Consider the following 21482-nt stretch of genomic DNA (forward strand, 5'->3'; position numbering starts at 1 on the left):
ACAAGGTGACTGTACTTGAATGTCAAGAGGAGGAAGGGACTTGAAAATAAACTGTTAATATGATAAATTTAAGAGATAGGATGCAGCTGAAATACAGCTGGATATCCCAGCGCTTCTGACTGGCAGGAACTGAGTTACAAGAGGCTGAGAAATAAAACAACAGGTTCTGTCTGCTCTTTATGGCTATTAAAGAACTTTTGTCACCCTTGCTGATAGATAGGGTTTGCTGAGGTCTCCTTGGCCACAATTCTACCTCTCCCTCCCCACTGTTGCACAGTGTGGTGCCCTCCACCCTAGAGGTGGCTGAATTTCAGTGCCGCTGTAGGCTTAGAGTTTGTGAAGTACTTTGAATCCATCAGGATGAAAGGTGTTACAGTAATACAGAATATAATTTACTTGGTTCCTAAATTTTCAGCATTGCCTCCTCCTCCTGGGAGCTTTTTTCTTCTGCATCTCCAATTATCCGTCTCTTTTTGAATTTCAGACCCTTTTGGGAGCTACTGACTGTAGTCTAGTATGGACAGCTCCTGCTCATTTCTGAGTCCTCTCATTCCCTCTCACTACTTTTGCTTTTAGATTACAAACACAGAGGCTACCCATCACCCATCTTGGGCTCGCTTCCAGAATACAATAGCAAATGTTGTTTATTTCTTCAGTTTAAAGGCATGGAAAGGTTGACACAGAATTAACATCTTAGTGAATTTTACACTTGGCAATTTTTACTCTGGGAGCAAAACCTTGGAAGGAAATCTATAATTCAAATTTGAAACTGGTTGCCACAAATAATAGATTTAAGTAATTTATGATCTGATCAAATACTGTATTACACTAATGGGAAGGAGATTATGAAGGTGAGAATCGTTAAATAATGACATTAATTCATTATTAAAATGGAAGAGCTCCAATTCTTTGGGGTTGCTTTACTTTTTTTAAATCACAATTTCCTAATTGGAAATTACCAATTCCCTCTCTTTTTCTGGCCTTTGCTATCCCCTTCCCCTGTCTCTGAGCAGTAAGGATGTTAATGCCACCCTGCATGTCACAGAGCACTGAGGTCTGCTTCTCCCTGGCTTTGAGGTCAATTATTACTTCCAGGATGTGTCTCTGCAAGGCCAGAGTGAGAGTCCCAAGCCTGTTCAAGACAAGCAGCAGTTCTTAGGAGTAGGAGCAGCCTTTCTAACAAGCATAAAAAATATGCACACATACACAGAACCACAGTGGGTGATATGAATGCTAGTCACTCTTCCAGAAACCCACCAGGAAACTGCTCTTCTGCTTGCTAGAGCATCAGAACTGCTTATATCTATCATGACATTATCAAGAACATGTGTGCCTTGTAGGGGCTTGCCACACCAGCGCATACCCTTGGTGAGCTCTTTTCTCTGTAGTGTCAATAACTGATGGTTTAAAGGAGGTGATGGAGGGGGCAAAATCAAACCACCCATAATGCACGCAGCCACTACTGTTGCACAATGCTGTATCTAGAGGAGAAAATTCCTCTGTGACCCCCCTCCAGGCAATCATGACCTTGAAGCATGAGATGGAATTACTTTCATCTTCACATGTAGAACATGTGCTATTATCAGTCATAAAATTAGCCAGTCCTGTTTAGTGGGGAATATGAATATCCGATAGCATGTGGATATAAGAAAACATACACCCTGTAAGTCCTACTTAAGCCCTGTGGATGAAATCCTGGCTCCAGCAAAATCAAATTGACTTTAGTGGAACCAGGATTCACCTTGAGGGTACAAGTGGGATTTATGACACATAGGCCTGGGTCCTCAAAGATAGATAGGCAACTGACTTCCATTGAAATCAGTGAGAGTTAGGTGCCTAAATACTTTTGAGGATCTGGGCCATAGGTCTTGTTCTGGCCCACTGCCAAGGACTACATGTCACATAGAGGTAGCACTCAGGTTTTACAGATCACACAAGATGCTTCTCTGGTAAGTTTTGATGTGAAAAACCAGAACTAAAGAAACTATCTTGAACCATTGACTGTAACTGTTATGTCTAGGCTGGCCTCTTGGACAGGCAGAGGACACTGGCCTTACTGGAAGATTTCTATGACAGCAGCCCAGTGATTGCTAGGAGGAGATTCTGTAATCCAAGACGATGTAAGTACAGTGGAGCTGGAACATATTTAAAATTTCATATTTAAAAATTAATAACAAGAAAAATTCTTCTAGAAGTAAAGAAACCGCCCAATTTGCAAAAGCCCCATCTCCAAAGCTAAGCTTTGGGTTTCTGAGTTTGTATGCACTGGTAGCACTTTCAGGGAATTCTATGTTCACTAGGAAGTACTTTTCTCCATTTTCTCACTCTTTTGCATTCTACTTCACCTCCAGTTAGCAATCATAAAAACAATGCAAGCTATCAACTAAACAACTACTTTTCTATATTAGGGCCAATAATTGAATTGCAAGAGATAGAGCTTACTGAGTTCTGGGGAGATTTTGATGATGGACGGATAGCTTCTGAGGAATCCAGCCAAAGATTTGGATTGTCTCAACCAGAAGTTTCTGAGGGAAGGATTCTATCCTCTAACGTGCTAAATGGTCAAGCTACATATGAAACTTGCATCTTGATAGATGAACCAGGAGGGCCAGAGGCAGAGCAGGACCAAGCAGTTGCTCTTGAACAACAGGCCACGAGTGAATCTGGGACAGACGAAATCAGTAAGGAGGAACCTGGTTTAATTGGCGAGCTCAGTGAGATTGTTCCAGTAACTGCGCTCGAAGAAGAGCATATAGTCTCACCTACAGAACCTGGTTCTGAAGTTCAGGTGAATCAAGAGGGAGAAGGTTTCACTGCTGAGTTGTATGAGATTGTTTCACCATCAACCCCTGGAGAAGAGAATCCAGTCTCAGAGGAGAAACCTGGTCCGGAAGGACAGGTCAGCCAGAAAGGACTCTATGTAAATACAGAGATGGAAGAAACTGACTCATCACCACACCCCGAAGCATCAAACACCCTCTTGGAAACGGAAGCAAGTGATGTTAACATGAGTCAAGAGGCCTCCAAATCTGACAGTAGAAAGGGATCTACAGTCCTTAATAAGGAAACTACTTCCTCTGAGGACATGGACACAGAGAATCAGATTGATACTGCAGATCCAGAGAGCCAGAATGAACCTATTCCAGTAGCAGCTCCTGAGCAAGAGAATGGAAACATAGATAAAGAACATGGCTCTGAAGAACGGGTCAGCCAGGAAGATCACAATGTGGCTATAGAGCCGAGTGAACTCATTCTAGCCCCAAACCCTGAAGAAGAGAATAGAATCTTGGAGAAGGAACTTGGTTCAGAAGCACAAGTCCATCAGGAGGACCATGATTTGATTGCAGAGCCGAATGGGGCAGTTCCAATATTAATGCCTGAAGCAGAAGGCATAATCTCAGAAGAGGAAGCTGAATCAGAGGAGAAAGTCAGTGCTCTAATACCAGAGAATAAAGAGGAAACTGCAGATCTTGGGAAAGAACCCCCTGAAGAAAAAGAGCGTGGTTCTGAGGAACATGGCAGTCAATCAGAATTACAAGCAGAGACCAGCATGCCGGCTGAGGACTCCACACCAAGCCTTCCACATGAGCAAACACTTTTGCAAGACCAGAGTACAGGTAAAGCATATTTTCTGATGTGACATTGGATCTTGGGCTCTGGGTACACACAAAATTGCACTGGTTTAACTACAGATGTGATTTTAAACTGATTTAAAACCTGTGCAAGTATATGAATAGCCACTCTCATTTCAGATTGGGACTACTTTATTTTGATTTAGAAAAACTGGATTAAACTCAATTGAAATAGACACTTTAAAACCAAATAAGAGCATCTATATAAAAACCTGCACTGGTTTAAAAAACACATTAAGTTAAACTGGTGCAAGTTTATAAGTAGACAAGGCCTTAGGCTTTTATACTTTCTCAGCATGATGTTTCCAATCAAGATTTTACAGTATGTTCCACTCAGACAATATCAAGCACCTGCTCGATCTGTGATATGTATTCCAGACAGTAAACAGCCATTTGAAAGCAAAATGGTGCTTTTTCAAGCAACACTGCCTTTCTACTAGACAGAATCTTAATGTTTCCTTTTCCTTTCGAATATCATGACAGAGGGAAATCTGGTAACATTAAATATAGCAATGTGTTTTAATAATTATTAGGAAAATGAAACAAAGAGCCTTAAGGTGATAGATTATGGCATTGAATAGCAAAAGGTGCTTATTTTAATCTCTTGTCACATTTCTAAAAGGGATATTGTACTTTTCAATTATATATGAGGGCCCGTATTATAGGAAAGCTGCAATTGGGGAATTCCAGGGCTCCCACTATGCCATGCTAAACACTTTGTTGAATACAAATATGGGGACAGACTTCCCCTCCAATGCTCCATTAGTCAATCCTCTTGTGCTCCACCGTTTCAGGCACTACAAGGGCTGGGTCTGTGTTGTGTCCCGTTTAATGTTGCGTGACAAATTCCTTATCTCAGGTGGAGCTTGTTTAAAAGGCCCTGTAAATGAGAGTGCAGGACACTGGTCCCTAAAGCTCTTCACATCTAACCGGTGGGTGTCCAAGCCATGGGAAATACTCAGTGTACAGTATGTATTTATTATTCATACACAACGGGTCCAATGCACATATTCCCTTCACTATGGGAGGTGATTCCCCTGTTGATTTGGCAGAGGTATAAGTCTGTTCTCCAGACCTTTACCCCTGGGCGGGGTGGGACCAAGAAGTCCAGATATTCTGCTTAGTGGAGGAGTGTTTGCTGCTGTTGTTAAAATGGATGTTTGGAGTTGGGTTTAAGAAACGTGACACATACCCAGTTGCATCTGAAGAAGTGAGGTTTTTACCCATGAAAGCTTATGCCCAAATAAATCTGTTAGTCTTTAAAGTGCCACCAGACTCCTTGTTGTTTTTGTAGATACAGATTAACATGGCTACCCCTTGATACTTGATACGCAGTGAGTTTGTTAAGGGGGCAATTTCATACATTGAAAATAAATAAGTATATATAGTAGGGGTAGCTCCAGTGATACAGGTGTGTTGTGCTGGTGCGGATGGATTTCTGCCTGTAGGGCTGGAGTTTGGGCTTCAATCACCTCCAGTTCATAGATGGTTCCTTTTTTAAATTTCAGGTCCATCTCATCCACCAAGAGAAGCTTCCCAGGCACAAGCTAGAGAGGCATTTGAAAAGACAGCCCAGTTGATAGATGGGATACCATGGTCAGGTGACAGCAGTTCCCAGCACTTTTGACTTTTCTTTCTAGAGAATGCTATGAATGTAATGATTTTAAAATGATGTTTTATCTCTACATAATATGGGTTGTCTTTCTGTCAGGTGACCTTCTGGCTTCTGACCTGAGTTTCAGGTATAGCAGCTATGGTGAGCAAATTCAGAAGGACTGGAACAATGAAAATTCCAGATTTGCAGGTAATTGATCACAGTGCTGTATGTTAACCTTGGCCCTCATGTGAAAGGCAGTGTCTATTGAAATCATGGCACTGCTGTGAAACTTCAGGACTGGGGCTTCAACAGCCAGTGCCAGAGTCCAGGGGCCTCAGTGAGAGGTCAGAATCTAAGAGTAGTTGAAGTTTGGGATCACTCCTAGGGCTGATGCCAGGGGGTATGAACAGAGCTAAGGTTCAAGGAGCATAGCCAGGGTCTGTAGCTGGAGTCAGAGTCCCAGTACCAAAGTGAGGGTTCAAAGCTGGCGTCGGAGTCCTAGTGCTGAAGCCAGGGGTTGGAATCCGAGTTACAGTTCAAAGGCGGAAGCTGAGTTCCAAGCCGAGGTCAGGAGTCTGAGAGCGGCCAAGAGGTGGGTCTGTTCCTATAGCTTGCAGGGGAACCTGCTTCACTGGACAGAAGCTTCCCGGACCTCCTCCTGGGCTTAAATAGGGCACCTTGGCAAGGGAAGCTGGCAGTCCAGCCTTCCGAGGTGGTACATCCTGTGGTGTTTATCTCCATGGAACCTGTGTGGTAATGCATGTGGCCCTACCATGGCTGCCAGGTAGCAGTGTGGTACCCATTCCACACCTGTAGAACCTCACGGGTTTCCTAGAATAGCAAGGTTAGAAGGGACCTCAGGAGGTCATCTAGTCATAACCCCTGCTCAAAGCAAGACCCATCCCCAAATAGATTTTTGCCCCAGAACCCTAAATGGCCCCCTCAAGGATTGAGCTCACAACCCTGGGTTTAGCAGGCCAATGCTCAAACCACTGAGCTATCCCTCCCCTGTGGGCTCAGTGGAGATCTTGCCCATTGTATAAGGAGCTGTTGTCATTTATTGTGAGCCTTTGGTCTCCAAGACCACAAGGGGTATTTGGACTGCGTGTCAGGAGCACACCCTTTGTTGTATAACAGTGACTTCAGCTAAAGCTGTATTGTGTAACCCGACCTCATTACATGACTCCTCCCACATTAGACTGTAGCACAACCGTGAAGAAATATTATTGGTATTTTTCCTTAAGCATATATATGGCCAATGCCTGGGGCCCTTACTCAGTGTTCACTCCATCCATATTCAGCCCATGATTTGACACCTGTCACATGCACAGCTTTGGATCAGCATTTGGCTTCCTGCTGGGTGATGGGTGATGTATTTTCTCCCCTCTAGACTTGCGTATGCTCATGGCAGAAATTCAGACCCATGGTACCTCCATTGCCATGAGTGCCTTTGACAAGAGCTGCCTCAACCTACCCCAGTTCGTACAGCTCATGGAGACCTTTGTTGGTGAAGACAGCTCTCTGCCAACCGTGAAGAAACTTGTTGCATTTGTGAAAGAAGGATATGAACAGACTGAAGAGGAAAAAATCAAACAGTTGGAAAAAGTAAATGCCGACAGGCTTTGCTGATGTAATGTGTAAACAAACAAATGGCTAGAGGGGCTGATCTAACCACCCACGCCCTTGCTTTCTTATGTTGAGTTTTTTTGTCCCTCTATTTTCACATGAGCTTTCCCCACATTAGCCCTGAGAATAATGCTGGGCTAATTCTGCCACAGGTTGGCTGCCTGTAACACAGCCTGACTCTGTAAGGCACCAGGTGTGCAGCCAGCTGTAAAATCGCTTAAGATGTTCAGTTTTGTTGTCTCACCTCTAGAGAGTAACCCATGCAAGCAAGAAACCTGCAGTTTTAAACTACTGCATTTGCCAGTGTTGGTATGTGTGTGCATGTGTGGGAGGGTGTGTATAGTGAGCATGTGCACTGGTGTGTTTGTTACACCCCCTGGGAGTTCAGTAACCTGGTCATCTGTTGAATAAATATATTAACTCACACACAAGCCCACTCTGCCCAGTATCTTTGCAAATGCTGATACATTTCTCATCATGTCTACCTCTTTAGCTGCAGTTTCCTCAGACTTCTTTCTCATTTCCTTCTGTGCTGCTGACCTAATTTGGGTGAGATATTGGATCTGACGGCTCTGCCCTCCTCATGCTGAACACAACGTTCTTTGCCATTCAATGAATTCCATTTCCAGCCGTTTAGCATCTGGTGCTGCGCAAAAACTAGTTCTAAGCAGCAAGTAGCACACACCGCCCCATGGGGCCCTGCACAGTGAAAGGCGCTATCAGAATCAACGGTTTGCAAACTCAAACAGCAAGAGCAAACACTGCAAAATACTGTGGTGTCATTTACAAAGAGCCACTCAGCTGTGGCTGGAAAGACATATCTGGGGCGTGAAACTGCCACCTGCCTGGGTTGATCTTACGTTGGCTCCCAGTATGTACATTGGGAGTCAATCCCTTTGAGAAGCTAAAGCTCATAGGGTGACCAGACAGCAAGTGTGAAAAATCAGGACATGGGGTGGGGGGTAATAGATGCCTATATAAGACAAAGCCCCAAATATCGGGACTGTCCCTATAAAATTGGGACATCTGGTCACCCTAAGCTCATTCTGCCTGCTAAAACTGAGCTGCCACTTCTGTTTAATGTTTTCCAATATCTTCCTGATTTTATGACTGCCATCTAGTTCAGATCTTAATGGTATTTTTACATTTATATTTTATTTGACTGCCTTGATGACAGGCTTTTTGTGACCATCGTGAATGGACAAATGGACAAATGATGAACCAGCCATTGCAATTCCCCTATGGCTGGGTGTTGGCACTGAGCATTGTCAAAAGCCAGCTTTTCCCTACAGCTTTCATAGAATATCAGGGTTGGAAGGGACCTCAGGAGGTCATCTAGTCCAGCCCCCTGCTCAAAGCAGGACCAATCCCCAAACAGATTTTTACTCCACTTCCCTAAATGGCCCCCTCAAGGATTGAACTTGCAACATTGGGTTTAGCAGGCCAATGCTCAAACCACTGAGCTATCCCTCCCCCAATCATTTCCTGTCTCTGTTGCTTCTTCCCTGTCCTAGGTTCACCGTGAGGCTCTCTTGGCCCGAAGAAAACTACTCCTGGAGGCACTCTTTGAGAAGTGGGACAACGAATGCTCTGGGTACCTTGACCTGAAAGAGGTGGATGCTGTTCTAGGCACATTTAAGGAAGGAATGGAAAAAGAGGCCCTGAAAAAGGGTAAGAAAACAGCACTGTCCACTACTAGTTTGGAGGTGTACAGGGAGAGAAAAGCGCTATGTAACATGCTGAGTCACTAGCTCTTCAAAGATGGTGCTAATGAAGCCAGAGGCAAGGACTGTGTATTACCTATTTTTGCATATGCCATTGTAAACATAAGGAACTGTAGGAGGTTTGTGGCTATAGATGGGCAGCAAGTGTCCTTTCTTTTCAATTATCCATGGCCTGAGAGTTTGGGCTCCTTTCATGCTGGTGTCAAAGTGGCAGCTTTCTGCTTTCACAGTGTAATGAAATACCCTTTTTCTGCATCTGTTATAATGAGCAGTAAGTAACCATGATTTGGACGTGAAAACTGTAGCCATAGAGAAGTCCTGTGGGCGAGCATTTGACATTCTTGGTCCGACTTGCCTTCTGTTGTGCCCAGCTGTACTGAATGGGTGTTCCTCAGCCAGCCTCTGGCATGGTACTGTCAGTGCTCTCTGCAGGCCTCAAGTGACCTTTCGGAATCCACAAAGGGAGTTCAGCTCTCATGACAGAAATAGAGATTTGGAGTTGTGGTTTGTGTGGGGCTTTTAGCAGCCAAAGTCAGCTAATTTCTCTGACTAACTTAACAAAGTTGGTCCCCTAGAAAATAGGCTGGATCAGACAAATGTGCCGCAGGCCCTCAGAATCCATCTGGCAGCTCAGTAGATATGCTACCAAGCCATAGTACTACCAAGCATCATATTAAGGGGGGCGAGTTGTGTACTCACTGGAACTTTTTGGATACCCCATAGACTAGTCTGCCACCATGGACAGCCACCCTTCCCAATGCTTCCTCCTGAAATGCTGCATGTTACATTTGTCCTACTTATTGCTGACAAGAATTATTAAATATGGCGTATTTTGGCAACCTTCCCAAATCCCCTCATCCCACACCTCATACAGACTAGCTGTGGGAAGCATTGTCATGCCTCAGTCAATTGCTTCCCTGTCCTGGGGCCATATAACAAAGAGTTGGCAGAGTGCCATCTCTGTGGTCCTAAGGACATATGTTGTAGGTCAGCGTATTGCAGTCAATTTAACACTGCCACGGGGAAGTGGCCTTGCCCTGGAGCACTCACTCCATCCCAGCAGTCTCTTACCTGCAGGGATATAAACTATATAACCCAGTGGTGCCCAAACTCTGGTAGGGTGCTGTACAGAAATACAGGGAGATGCAGTCCCTGCTTTGCGGAGCTTACACTCTAAATGACAAATCAACAGGATGGAAGGAAAAGGGACACAACATATAAGCAATATAAAACTATCCCCAGCTGCCTCTGGCAGATCTTTCATAGATATCCTGGTACAAGAGGGCAGTGGCCTTGCAGATCAGCTCCAGATCTGAGTTGCATTCAGCACGGAGGAAAGCCCAGGGACTGAGGGTATGTCTACACTGCAGTCCGAGGTGTGATTGCAGCACAGATAGACATACCTGTGCTAGCTTTACCCATGCAAGCATGGCTAAAAATAGCAGTATAGATGCAGCAGCAGGACTTCAGCATGTGACTACATACCCCGGGTCCCCAATGCGCTAGTACAGACGGCTCTGAAGTCCATGCATCTCATCTACACTGCTGTTTTCAACCATGCTAGCATGGGTATGTCTAACTGTGCGTCTTTCACACCTTGGACTGCAGTGTCAACATACCCTGAGACGTCTGTCTTTAGAGAGTCAATTCTCATCTTGACAGAGAAGTGTAACTCATCTTAACAAGGTCGTGGGCTTTAGAAATCCTAATGTCACCATGAAGTGGAGGGGCCAGCAGCACTGATGTGGTCTTTAGGATTCACGGGAACAGGCTGATTTAACTTACTGTACCTGTGTCTTACAGTTCGTTGAATTGTATCCCTGCTAACAAGGGTCCAGTTGTGCAGGGTCATGCAATTCCAACCAAAGCCATCGGCGCTACAGCAGATTCACTCTTTCAGAAACGGAACCAGTTTTTTCTCTGCAAATGAGAAACACTCCACCACTGGTACCGTCCCTCCCTTGCCAGTTAGTCTGTATTCTGGCATTACACCGCCACTGCCTCCTGCTGACTGCACGGCAGCCAAAAGAATGTCACACACAGCCAGATTCTAGTGCCAGTTCCCAAACAACTGTCAGAGTGGCTGAAGGAATAGAACAGCTCGATGTAAAGCTCTCCTGCATGGCCCCAGTGTGACACACCTCCTGTGTGTACATACCCAAGAGCAGGGGTTAGTGTGGCGCATGGCTCAGGGGATTGCTTTTCTGTTTGCAGAGACCGAGGAGTGTGTGATGTGAGTGCAGGCAGACCCTAGCCATAAAAAGCACCGTTGAAAAAGATGCTGCCAGTAGCTCTAGTTACAGGGGAATGAACCAGACCTGGGGGTACTACAGTACCTGTGTGTCACACATCTGTGCAGGAGACCTTAGGATGCCCACTCCCAAGCCACATGGCGACCACTTGCACATACAGCTGGTTGAAATATTTTTAGTCTAATAATTTTGTGATGAAAAATGGCTTTTTCTGAGACACTATTTTGATAGAAATTATTTGGAGGGTTTTCACCAAAAAAACCCCAAATCAAACATTGTTTGGCTTGTTGGGTATTTCTTTATGCCTTCCGCTCCTTTCCCCTAAAAAAAAAAAAAAAGCTGAGGAGGAAAGAAGAAAGGGAGCAAAAGGGGGGAAGTTTCCCAAACACAAACATTATTCATTTTGTCACAAAACCTAAACATTCTGTGAAAAGAATTGTGCACATTTTTGAAGCTCCAAGGGACAATAAGTCACTGGCAAACATTTCTAAACGGTATGTAGGGCTTACCTGTGCTTCCATTGAAATCAATGATAAAATTCTCATTGACTTACTTCCAAGGGAGCAGACTCTTAGCTCCCATAAATATCAGGGTCTTAGGCTCTTGGCTGCTTTGAGAGGCAATCAGAGTGGCTTCCTTCCTGCTCTGGCATATAATTTGTCAGAGCATTTTTCATTATGCCGTTCTTTACAAACCATTACATGTATTGATCACAAAATACTACTCTCCTAGCAGCAAACTTCACAATTGCACATATACTTCATTGATTATCAATTAACTGAGGCACTGAAGCCTATTGACAAACAGCTCTCTCTCGGTTTACTTGTTTGGGGACTGCAAAATTTCAGATCAGGATGTAGAACAGATGATCAGAATAAGAGCATTTGCACTTGTAGTGGGAGCAGCAGATGAATACCATGTTTCAAAAAGAAGAAATGCTAGCCTGCAAATTCAAACGACTGTACAAGAGCACCCTCTTGTGTGCAAATATAGCATTATGGGAGGTAACTGAAGTGCATAAGGAACTATTTAGTTAATGAGGAAGGCTGGGTAGTTTAGAAGAACCCCTGCATAGATAAGTCCAGGACTTAGCTGAATAGAAAACAATAGGAGAGGTTCACATTTTCAGAATTGGCCCAGTATTAATCCTAGCTCTGTGGTGTAGGGTTTACAGTCTCTTCTTTAAAAGTCTGTACCCTCTCTAGGTCTCTGCACGTGTCTGTAGAACCATAGAAATCAGCAGAGGCGGTGCTAGCCCATTGTGGGGCCTAAGCAGGAATATTTTTGCAGGCTCCCACACAACACATATTATAAAAGCAAATAAGGGACCCCTTGAGTTGCTAGGTCCTGGGTCCAGTGCAGGACTGTTCCCTACAGCACATTTTCTAGTGCTCTGTCCAGTCTGCCTTTAAATATTCCGACTGAAAGCTCTTCAGCTACTTCCTTGGAAGACTATTCCAGTCTGATAGACATCTTTGTTATGGAGTCCAGTGGCACCTTAAAGACTAACAGATTTATTTAATCTTTAAGGTGCCACCGGACTCGTTGTTTTTGTGGATACAGACTAACACGGCTACCCCCTGATCTTTGTTATGGTTTGTTTCATGATAGTCAGCCTGATTTTTCCTGTGATTAGTTTCATCCCATTATTGTTTTACTCTCTTGTGTTCTCTTACACTTCCTTTCCTTCCCCCACATATTTCCAGACTGTTACCCTCTTCTCCCTTAGTCATCTCTTTTAGCCAAACTATGCATGTTTAGCGCTTCAAATTTTTCCTTTATATGTCACTCCCACCATACCCCAATCATTTTGGTGCTCTTCTATCAATGCCTTCCAGTTTGTATCTTTCTGGTAATAAAGTTTCCAGAATTCAGTGCAGTACTCCAGGGAGAGTTGTACCAGAGCTAGAGAGGGAGAGGAATTTACTGTCCACGCTCATTGCCAGATCTCTTTAAGCCATTGTTGCTTTACAGGTATCTCCCTTCTGCTGCATATTTATCTTTCAGATAATTTCCCCCGCTGATGTACTGGCATTTATTTTTCCAAGTTGAGTATAACTTTGTTATTTTCCTATTGTTTCTAATCTGTCTAGGTCCTTTCGTATTATTTCTCTGTCCTCATTAGTGTTTGCAGCACCTTCCAGTTTAGTCTTCTCTGTGAATGTCATTAATGTGCTGAACATTATTTAGATTGAAAGCTCTTTGGGACAGGTCCATTTGTTTGTTTGTACAGCGTCTAGCACATGATTGGGGCCCTATGTGTTACCACAATGTTCAGGGGCGGCTCTAACTTTTTTGCCGCCCCAAGCAAAAAAAAAGAGTGCCACCCTACAACACACCCCTCGAGTGCTGCGCCGTCCCGCCGAAACACACACTTCTGAGCGCGGCACCGCCAAAACACCCCTCCCAAGCGCCGCGGTGCGCTGCTGAAACACCCCCCCCCGAGAGCTGCGCCACTGAAACACCGCCCCCAGCGCCGCGCTGCCAAAACAATCCCCCCAAGCGCCGCCAAAACAACCCCCCCCCCCGAGAACCACCGGGCCGAAACAAAAACAACAACAAAAAAAACCTCGAGTGCCGCCCCTTACAAGGTGCCACCCCCAAGCACGTCCTTGGTCGGCTGGTGCCTGGAGTTGGCCCTGACAATGTTCATCATCAATCATCATAATCTTCAAGTTCACCTCCCTACAGCTTGATGCATTGTCATTTAGCATTACCCTTTGTTACTGCCCAACAGACAGTTTTCTTTCCTGTGACAATGTTCATAGGTAAGCCAATTTGAATGAACTCTGGGAATAAGATTTCATGAGAGACAGTATCAAATGCTTGACTTGAATCCAATTATATCACATCTACTCTGTTCTCTGCTGCAATGTTGGCTCTCCAGAGGTTAGTTTTGAAGGAGACTTCTTCAGTGTCCCATGTATGTCAACCCTCTCAGGGTTGACCATGTAGGGATAGACGGGCTCATTGCAATCCAGCATGAGTAGGAGACATGCATAGCTCCACCACCCCAGGAGAGTTTCAGTTTGGGTCATGCTTCCCCCTTTCTCCAGGCAGGGCCAGCTCTACCATTTTTGCCACCCCAAGCAAAAAAAATAAAAAAAGCCACCCGGACTGTGCCGCCACCCCAAGAATGGATGGAATGCCACCCCTTAGCATGTGCCGGCCCTGTCTCCAGGGGGGAAGTAAGCTGTGTCAGTCCTTGTGCTGGCGCAGCTTACTTCTCCCCTCTTTGTCAGTTCGGCTGCACTGGCTGGTGCATTTGGAAGTGGGGATGTGGTAAGGTTCCACCCATTTCCTCGCTGTCCGCTTACCCTCTGCTCACATGTGCAGGATGGGAAATAGCAGCCTGGCAAAGCGGGGTGATGCATGTAGCCCCTTTACTACCCTGGGAGGATATGTTCAGCAGGTCATGATTGAGCCCTTAGTAATTTTTGAAACTAATAAATCACTGTAGATCAACTCAACCCTGAAACCCGAAAGAAAGGGGGAGAACAGAAGTACAGAGAATGTGATCTTCAGAGAAGAGCCATGTAAAACAGTGCTTTTCTTTCTGTTTTCCCTGTCTGCATCTCCTGGTGAAATTCAAATATTCCAGAGCATCATCCAGTCATCTATGTACTATAAATGGAGCTTTAATTTTGTTTCATCCTCAATATAAGATTTAACTCAATATAAATGTTATTTCAGTAATTCAACCCAGACAACCAAAGCAGAGTTAGTAAGATTATAGCTGCTTTGGAAGGTCTTAAAACCCCCACAATGGATCCAAGTGCTGTACGTAATGGAAATCCTTGGGGACAAGGTTGAACTGCGAGGTCATCAGTAGGCTTTTGCCTTCAAGGTGTTAATGGGAGTGGCCAGTAGTTCTTCATGCCTCTGGAGCATGCAGCACTAACAGGGATGTCTACATGTGCCTGGCTGCAGCAGGTCATCTGAAGTGCCTGCAGTTTGGCTATGTGGTTGAGGTGAATGTGATTCTGGGATAACCAGAAGCAACCTCCAGATTTCCCCCTGACATGTGTAGCTTGGCTGCCTTGTAGAGGTGTGCATGGGGGAGATTGCTGTCCAGGTGATCTTCTTAGTGTCTGAGACCACTGTGATCTGGAGGAGAGAGTGCATCCTGCCTTTATGGCTGCCATGGCACTAACATTTTGATGTTGGGGAGGAGGAAATGAGTGGAAAGAGAGACTCTTTCAAACGATGGGCAGGGAACACCTCTGGCGGGACAGACATGGCATTGCTGTACTGAGGGAGAGCAAAACAGATGGCCACAAACAGGTGTGTCTGTGTCCTTATTTCTGTTTCATCCCTTAGCAAAGAAGCACCTTCGCTGCTCCCACCCACACCCCGGTGGTGTGGTGAAGTTGTCTCCAAAGGAATTTCAAACCTATCTGGAGTTGGTTGTTTCTGAGTTCACCGGTAATGAAGATGAAGTTCTCGATACAGTGGTGGAGTTTCTGACCATGAGCGTGGCGCAAACCCACATGGAACGCCTGCGAGGTTCTGCCAGGAGGAAGTGGCTGCACAATATCCAGCATGCAGCTGAGACCAGTGGGGCAAGCATGGAGCCAGTGTACCAGGCAGTCTTTAAGGCACTTTCCCAGGTATGCATCGCTACCAGCTGTGTGAGTGACACAGACTGTCTAGTGTGGATTATGGCTGACACTGTCTTCAACTAAAGGGCTACATTCACCACCAGTCCAGGTGGGTGTAACATGGTGTGGGAAGCTTACATATCACCTACCCTCAGTGTGCCCATTTGAAGACAGCGCAATCACTTGCTGTTCAGGAGACTCGGACATTAAATAGTTGAGGCTGTTGTAGGTCAGGGATGAGATGCAGAAGCTCTTCCCAGGTGCTATACCTATCAGGTGCCATCAGTGTCTCATGTTCATGATCACCTAATCACCTCAAGTTTTGGAAAGTTTAATAAAATAAAATCCAGAAATGCATGTTCCTGGTTTTATGGTTTCTGAAAATAAATACATATCATTCAGTTTGTGATGCATATGGAGAATTTGTAATGTGAATGGCTTCACATTTGCTTCTAGGTGCAATTTAAAGTGCTAATATTGATCTTTAAAGGCCTATCTGATGACCCCTAGCTACATAATGGCCCCTCTTCTCTCCCTACACAGTGTGGTGGCAGCTGATGCACTCTTGCTAGCTGTTCCTAGATTTAACTTCTCAAGGCTAGAGCTGGGATATCCTTGCGGGAAGGCTCCTGACTCTGGCATTTGCTTGCCTTTTGGGTCCAAGACAGTCTGCCCCTGAGATGAAGTTCATTGGGCTTTTTGCTTAGGCATAGGTCATTAGGGGCAGACTGTATTTTTAGAAAAAAGTGGTCTCTGCTTAGCAGAAGCAGGAAACAAATCCATCCTCCCTGCCAGTTAGAATGCAGCTTTTGAGTTGATGATATAGTGACCTGGCCCAGAACCCATTAGACAAGTGACAGCATGGACATCATTAATCATCTGGTGTAAGAGAAATGGTCACTGGCCTAGAATAACATCTTGTGATAAATGAGATAAGCTGTAAGCACATGAAATGAGTGTAATGGCCAGTGGCTAATGCCCAGATGTAACGTGAAACATTTGGTTGCTAGGATGCAGAAGCCCACGGGAATAACAAGAAGATCAGTGCGTATATTGCCCTTTTGGAACAGAACCAGCTTTCACCAGAGCGGGGAGAGGTTCTCCTGCGGTATGTGGCTTGCACCTCAGATGATGCCCCATACATCCTAAACCAGGCACTTTACAGGGACATGAAAGGAGTAAGGTAAGGAAATCTGCACAGAGCTGTTACCTTTTCTTAAGTCACTTGATCATGGAATTTAGAGAGTACAGTGACTATGGGGTGCATTAGAAATACAGACTAGACTGATAGATACTATAGAAAAGACCATCCCTCAGGGGCCAACACAGGATTATCCCTTATAAATCTGATTGTACTTAATACAAGTGGTTCTCAACCAGAGGTCCAGGGCCCCCTGGGGGGCTGCGAGCAGGTTTCAGAGGATCCACCAAGCATGGCCGGCATTAAACTCACTAGGCCCCAGGACAGAAAGCCAAAGCCCCGCTGCACGGGACTGCAGCTCTGGGTCCCAAGCCACACCACCCGGGGCTGAAGCCAAAGCTTTGCGGTGCCCCCTGTGGCACGTGGCCCCAGGCAATTGCCCTGCTTGCTACCCCCTAATGCCAGCCCTGGCTTTTATATGCAGAAAAAGAGTTGTTGTGGCACAGCTGGGCCAAGGAGTTTTTATGGCATGTTGGGTGGGGCCTCAGAAAGAAAAAAGGCTGAAGCCCTGCTTTATACAACTGAGTTTTAAATGTCCTAATGGATCAGGCACCGACTCCTTTCCTTGGAGAGACTGTTCCACAGTCTAAGGAGTCGCATCCTTAAAGAAGATATTGTATTATATTCAGCCTACAAATTTCCCTTTTTTAAACTTCTTCCATTACTGCTACTTATACACCCGTTCTATCACTACAAAGCACTTTCCATTCCCTTACACCCTTTAAGCTCTAGGAAACAATCATCATGTCCCCTTATCACTTATGGAAGTTTTGCATATTTGTCTCTTTATCGCCTTCCTTTACATCATCCCCCCAGTCCATCACTATTACTCCCCTCTGAATCGCCCCCCTTCATTTGTCTCTGTTTAGTTACATTCTTTAGCTGATATTTTACAGAACGTTGAAGATGAAAAGTGCCAGGTAAGTGCTAAGTATTATTGTCATTCTCTTTCTGGGATGCAAGAGGTAGATCCAGTATTCTATGTGTTGTTTCATCAGTGCCTGACAGAGCGGGACCATCACCTTCCTACTCCAACCCACGATAGCATAAAGAGCCCAAAGCTGCACTGTGTGTTTGTTTGCCTTCTTGGTGCTATGTGGCACTGCACCCTCCTGTGTAATTTGCTAGCCACCATTTCCTGTAGGTGTTTTCAGGGCATTGCTGCTTTCAAGTTTCTCTCTCCCCATTGAACACCTGTGTTTGGATTATATGACCCCCAGATGTAGTTGGAAATCCTCAGAGCTTTTCTAAAGACTTTCTCTGCTGACTTACCTTTCTCCTACAACCCTCCTTTTGCCCTCCCCATGGTATTCCTGTCCCTCAGCTTTGCAGCAGCAGAAGAGGGGAAGCCAGTCCATGTTCCAAGAGTTCAGTTCCATGGAAATATCCACTTCTGGAACTATGACCGGGCAGAACGGGAGAGGAGAGGCTCATTCCTGGTGCTGCCACTGCAGGATTCCCGATGGAGGACCTTTGGGATTCTAGGACTTGACAGCCTGCGGGACCAGTGTGAGCAAACCATCTTTCTAACCCACGAGATCGGTTTCTATCAGGTGGGCACAATGACAAAAGCAGGTTCATTAGATGCTTCAAACAAGCAGTTTGGGACTGCAAGGACTTCATGTGCCTCGCTGTGAATGGGCAGCAGCTGTACAGTTAGAAAATGCACTGTAAATCCATTTTACTCTGTGGGGTGAAAATGGCACAAATAGACCAGTATTATCCCTGTATCAGTTATTTATTTAGGAGGCTTCGCCTCTAAATGTGAATGGTGAACTACAAACAGATTTGTACTAAGTTAATAGTTATTCGCATTTATTTACTGAACATAGTGGTTGCGTGTTTTGAACATAAGAATAGGTCAGACCAATGGTCCATCTAGCCCAGTATCCTGTCCGACAGCAGCCAGTTTCAGAGGGAATGAACAGAACAGGGCAATTTATCAAGTGATCCATCCACTGTTGTCCAATTCCAGCTTTTGGCAGTCAGAGGTTTAAGGACTCCCAGGGCATGGGGTTGCATCCCTGACCATCTTGGTTAATAGCCATTGATGGACTTCTCCTTCATGAACTTAGCTACATACTTGTGTCATGAAGCTGTTCACTTTATACTTTTTGGACTAATTGCAAACCACTGCACTTCAGGTTCCTTTACCAGTGTTTCCAAATATCCAGATGTTTCAGGCTTGATCAGGGAAAAAATCTTCTTCTCTACAGTCCCTTAAAACTTTCGGTATCAGTTCTTCACGTGTTTCTACTTTGCTGGTTGATAAGGATTCAAATTAGTGGAAGTCAAGCTGGAGATAGCATCAGCAGCCAGGTACTACAGTAATGGGTGCAATAGAAATAGAATCTGGAAAATCTCAGTGGATGTTAAGATACAATAGGAAGAAAGGGAACTTTACAAAGATACACAGTCAATCAAAAAATGATAGCTAGTACACAGGCTAGCCCCTATGCATACATGATTTATTCCTTAGTTTTCTCTGTTGGATATCCTCCACCTCCTTCCTTTTATTTACCTGGACAGAATGCTACTAAATAACTGCTGTTGGAACCAGCCTCATTGTAGTTACCCCTCTTGGCCAGGAGGGAGCACAATATGCCAGCACTGGGAGGGAAGTCCTACCTTCTCAGAGATCACTGGACCTCCAATCATTCAGCACTCCGGTACTGGCCTGGGCCCCTGAACTCTGGGGTCTCATTTGACAATGGCAATCACAGGATAGCTTTGTATTCTTAAAAAGAACAGGAGACTAACAAGTCTCTAAGGTGCCACAAGTACTCCTGTTCTTTTTGCGGATACAGAATAACACGGCTGCTACTCTGAAACCTTTGTATTCTTAGAGATTCTCTCCTTTAAAGGCAATTTTGATAGAGTAACATTTTACTATTTTTTGTTGTTGTTGCTTAATTTGCTATGAAAATGTCCCTGACTTTATCGCTAAGTCTTTTAGAGGGTTCTTTTTCCATAGGGGGTTTCCCACGTATTCAGCGAAGCCTACCACCATGTCCACAAACTGGAAAACATATTGCAGGTTGCATTCACTGCTGTGGGCTGGCTCTGCACCAGGGCACCCACCATCCGCAACATCACTACATACCTGGTGGAGCCTGGCAAAGATAAGGTATGCCTAGTCCTTTCACGTTAGTCTCAGACCACTTCACAGAAGAGACCTCTTGCTATAACAGTGATGGATTGGGCTAGTGCAGTTTGGCAGGGATCAACCATTGTTAGCTCAGTTTGGTTCCCAACCAAGATTAATCCTGCCAAAGATTCTAGTACCTGATACAAGATTCTGTGGAAGGAAAGGGAAGGAAGGTTCCTTCTCTAGGGGATCAAGTATCAGGGGGTAGCCATGTTAGTCGTATCTACAAAAACAACAAGGAGTCTGGTGGCACCTTAAAGACTAACAGATTTATTTGGGCATAAGCTTTCGTGGGTAAAAACCTCACTTCTTCAGATGCATCTGAAGTGAGGTTTTTACCCACGAAAGCTTATGCCCAAGTAAATCTGTTAGTCTTTAAGGTGCCACCAGACTCCTTGTTGTTTCTCTAGGGGATGCCACTTTTCATTCTTGCTGTCCCTTATGGTGATCTTCCTTTAGCCAAGAAAGGCTGGTTGGGATTCCCTTCAGTTCCTGCATTAAAATCAGCAGCAGCACCCTCAGTAAGCTTCTCCTATGAGCTAAAGGTACTGGACCTGTAGTACTCCTGGCTCCTACCAGCCAACAGAGCAAGATACCACACCCAGTAGTGCATGCAAAGCGGCCTATGGAAGTATAGAACAATACCCGCATGGTCACCATGCTAGTCCATGCATCAGTTGTCTGTCAACTCAGTCCTAAAAGGGAACTGCTCTACTGTGGAGGAAAGTCCCAGACAAGATTATGGCATGAAAAGAGAAAATGGTTAATGTTCTGGCTCTTCATCCTGAAACAACATCAGCAGGCAAAATGTAAATACAAATCCGGAGGCAGACTGCTTGCAATTAGCTAGCATGTAAGGGCAGCCCACTCGCCTGCAGTTCAGATTCCAATTATGCAGCAGGCATTGAGACACTGGGATGCTTGGCAGCTTACCTCAAACTGAATTAGGTAGCTAAAAAGCAAGAGGATGAAATGTTTGGGACTGAGCTTGTGTTATGGTCACTGCTGCAGCCACCGCTCAGCTGCTTCCCTGTGATAAACAGGTTTCCCACTGGCAACTTACCTTTCATTCCAGGCTTTACATTTTCATCTTGTTGGCTGCCCATTTGTCATATTATTTGCTTCCTAAAGATGGCTGTGTGCTTTTCATCTGGCAAGATACACCGACATGAGCGCTGGGTCTATGGAAGCTATTGTACTGTGGGAACTGAAGTGAAAATGAACTGTCCATAGGTAGCCCCCTCACTAGGCTGAGGTTCATCCACCTGTTGGCATCCTTCAGGACTGGAGCACGGGGATAAGTTTAATTAGGCCAGTCGAAGGAAGATGTTGTACATACCTGTGGTGCACTGTGAGTGCTAGAATCTAGGGCTGTGGGGACAAAAACACACCTGGTTAGAAACTGGCCTTAACTCATCCCACTAAGGGTGAATGTGAGTGAGAGCTCTCCCCTAAGAAGCAAGCAGTGGTTCTCTCTCTAAGCTTCAAAGTGGATGTTCATTTCCTGAATGCAACAAAAATACCCTTTCCTCTTTTCAAGACAAGTGACTACATTTTGCGCAAGATGATGACTACAGATCATTCTGGGCATATGGAAATCCACTCCCCTCCCACTGTTCTCCGCAGGAGAGAAAATATCTTCAGGTGGGTTTGAGACTCTTCCGCCATCTGTAGGCATTTACAGTAGTCATCCGTGCCTAT

At 45.0% G+C, this 21482-nt stretch overlaps 1 protein-coding gene across 1 annotated transcript in view; it reads left to right on the forward strand.

The window, feature by feature from the left end:
* The window catches only part of EFCAB5 (EF-hand calcium binding domain 5), a 56718-nt gene that overhangs the window by 28362 nt on the left and 6874 nt on the right, over window positions 1-21482 (forward strand). The window contains exons 7-17 of the mRNA XM_054008188.1: window positions 2021-2120; window positions 2409-3617; window positions 5141-5233; window positions 5344-5436; window positions 6620-6834; window positions 8370-8526; window positions 15152-15441; window positions 16443-16615; window positions 17958-18186; window positions 19608-19760; window positions 21322-21425. Of these exons, the coding sequence (XP_053864163.1) occupies window positions 2021-2120; window positions 2409-3617; window positions 5141-5233; window positions 5344-5436; window positions 6620-6834; window positions 8370-8526; window positions 15152-15441; window positions 16443-16615; window positions 17958-18186; window positions 19608-19760; window positions 21322-21425 (2816 nt within the window). The remainder of the gene's footprint in view (window positions 1-2020; window positions 2121-2408; window positions 3618-5140; window positions 5234-5343; window positions 5437-6619; window positions 6835-8369; window positions 8527-15151; window positions 15442-16442; window positions 16616-17957; window positions 18187-19607; window positions 19761-21321; window positions 21426-21482) is intronic.

This window comes from Malaclemys terrapin, chromosome 18 (assembly GCF_027887155.1).
Source record: "Malaclemys terrapin pileata isolate rMalTer1 chromosome 18, rMalTer1.hap1, whole genome shotgun sequence".
In the NCBI taxonomy this organism is placed as follows: Eukaryota; Metazoa; Chordata; order Testudines; family Emydidae; genus Malaclemys; species Malaclemys terrapin.